The sequence below is a fragment of the Phaseolus vulgaris genome, chromosome 1, assembly GCF_000499845.2.
Source record: "Phaseolus vulgaris cultivar G19833 chromosome 1, P. vulgaris v2.0, whole genome shotgun sequence".
Lineage (NCBI taxonomy): Eukaryota > Viridiplantae > Streptophyta > Magnoliopsida > Fabales > Fabaceae > Phaseolus > Phaseolus vulgaris.
In genome coordinates, this window is record NC_023759.2 from 23,292,790 (window position 1) to 23,294,767 (window position 1,978).

A 1,978-nucleotide genomic window follows, 5' to 3' on the forward strand; every position below is an offset into this window, starting at 1 on the left:
TGCTGTGCATATCTCGTGCAATCTCCCCTCATGGTTGGCCAATAGTATCCTACGTGAATGGCCTTTGACGGGAGAGATCGGATGCCGATGTGGCTTCCGCATATCCCTTCATGAAGTTTTTCCATAATGCGCGTGCATTGCTCACCACTTACAGACACCAGGATCGGGTGAGTGAACTCATGCCTGAAAAATTTTCCGTCGATCAAGGTGTACTTGCTCAAATTTTTCTTGATTTTCCGAGCCTCCGTAGGCTCTAGCAGGAGCACCCCATCAGCCAAGTACCGTTGGTAGGGTGTCATCAAAGTTTCTCCTATTTCGACTAGGCAAACTTGCAACGACCCTTCCCCAGCAACTGGGTACATGCTTATTCTGGGCGTTTATAACGTCTCCTGCGTCAACGATCGATGACTCCTCTTCACCCCTTTCGAAGTGTTGATCTACTGGACTTCTACCGTATTATCAGTGGCAGTTTGAGGTGTCCTCAGAGTCTCCTGGGTGACTGTCCTTTGTCTGCCCCCCCATGCCTGAACTGGCGAGCTTTGCTAGCAAGTCAACTCGGGCATTCTGTTTTCTGGGCATGTGGACCAACTCGAATACCTCAAACGTCTCCCTCAGAATCTGGACGTACTCTAGATATGCGACCATCTGAGGGTGTTTAGCCTGGTATTCTCCCATGACCTGACCTGTGACTAACAAGGAGTCACTCTTTGCCAGCAAACCTCTCGTACCCATCTCCTTAGCTAGTAGCATTCCAACGATTAGGGCCTCATACTCTGCCTGGTTGTTACTAGCCTTGAAAGCGAACCGTAGGGCCTGCTCAATCAGTTGCCCGTTTGGCCCTTCCAAGATGACCCCAGCCCTACTACCTTGTTGGTTGGAGGAATTGTCTACAAAGAGTACCGATCTGAAACCTGCTCCTTCTTGGTGCATGGTTGTCGAGGAGAGCTCTACCACGAAGTCAACATAAACCTAGCCTTTAATAGGGCCTCTGGGCGCATACTGCACATCAAACTCTGATAGCTCTACTACCCATCGCATCATCCTTCCTGCCACATTTGGTTTCTGTAAGACCTTGCGAATGGGAAGGTCTGTCATCACTATTACGGTGAAGCTCTAGAAGTAATGGCGAAGTCTTCGCGCTGAGAACACTACTGCCAGGGCTGCTTTCTCTATGGCCTTGTATCTCACCTCTGGCCCCTGCAATACTTTGCTGACAAAGTAGATTGGCTTCTGCACCTGGTCCTAATACAGGCGAAGTGGGGTACCCAGCTGTGGCTTGCACAACATTGGTGGACTGGTCAAGTACTCCTTTAGTTTTAGGAACGCCTCTTTGCACTCCCTGGACCATACGAACCTGTTATTCCTCTCCAGGCATTGGAAATAAGGATGCCCCTTATCTCCCCCTGCCGACACGAATCTGGACAGAGCGACCATGTGCCCTGTCAACTACTGCACCTCCTTTACTGAGACGGGGCTCCTCATTGCTATCATCGCAGCACATTTCTTAGGATTCGCCTCTATCCTACGTTCGGTGAGTACGAACCCCAAGAACTTGCCTGCTTCTACCCCGAACACACACTTCTCAAGGTTCAACTTTAAACTGTACTTAGCTATTGTGGTGAATAGCTATTCTAGATCTTCTACGTGTTGCTCCCTCTGCTGGGAGGTGACCACCATGTCATCCACGTATGCTTGGACATTCCTGTTAGAATATATGGCCTTAAACGAGAGGGGGGGTGAATTGTTTAAGAAAGATTTTTGAAAACTTTTAAGCTTAGAATGAAAATTCTTCAAAAGAACCTTGATTAAGGATTCAGTTTTTCCAAAACAAACAGCAAAAGCACAAAGCTGGAAAACAATCGGTTGTTTTATCGAAACAATCGATTGTTTATACCAGTTCCAAAATATCAAAACTGAATTAAAGAGATAGCGATAGAGAAATTGTACACAGTTGTTTATACTGGTTCACTCCAAACAA

General features: G+C 47.4%; 1 protein-coding gene across 1 annotated transcript; it reads right to left on the reverse strand.

Annotated features, from left to right (window-relative positions):
- Positions 1-459: 459 nt before the first annotated feature.
- LOC137815707 (uncharacterized) lies at positions 460-930 on the reverse strand. Its single transcript, XM_068618819.1, has one exon. It carries the CDS (start codon positions 928-930, stop codon positions 460-462), a length of 471 nt encoding a protein of 156 aa, XP_068474920.1.
- Positions 931-1,978: the final 1,048 nt, after the last annotated feature.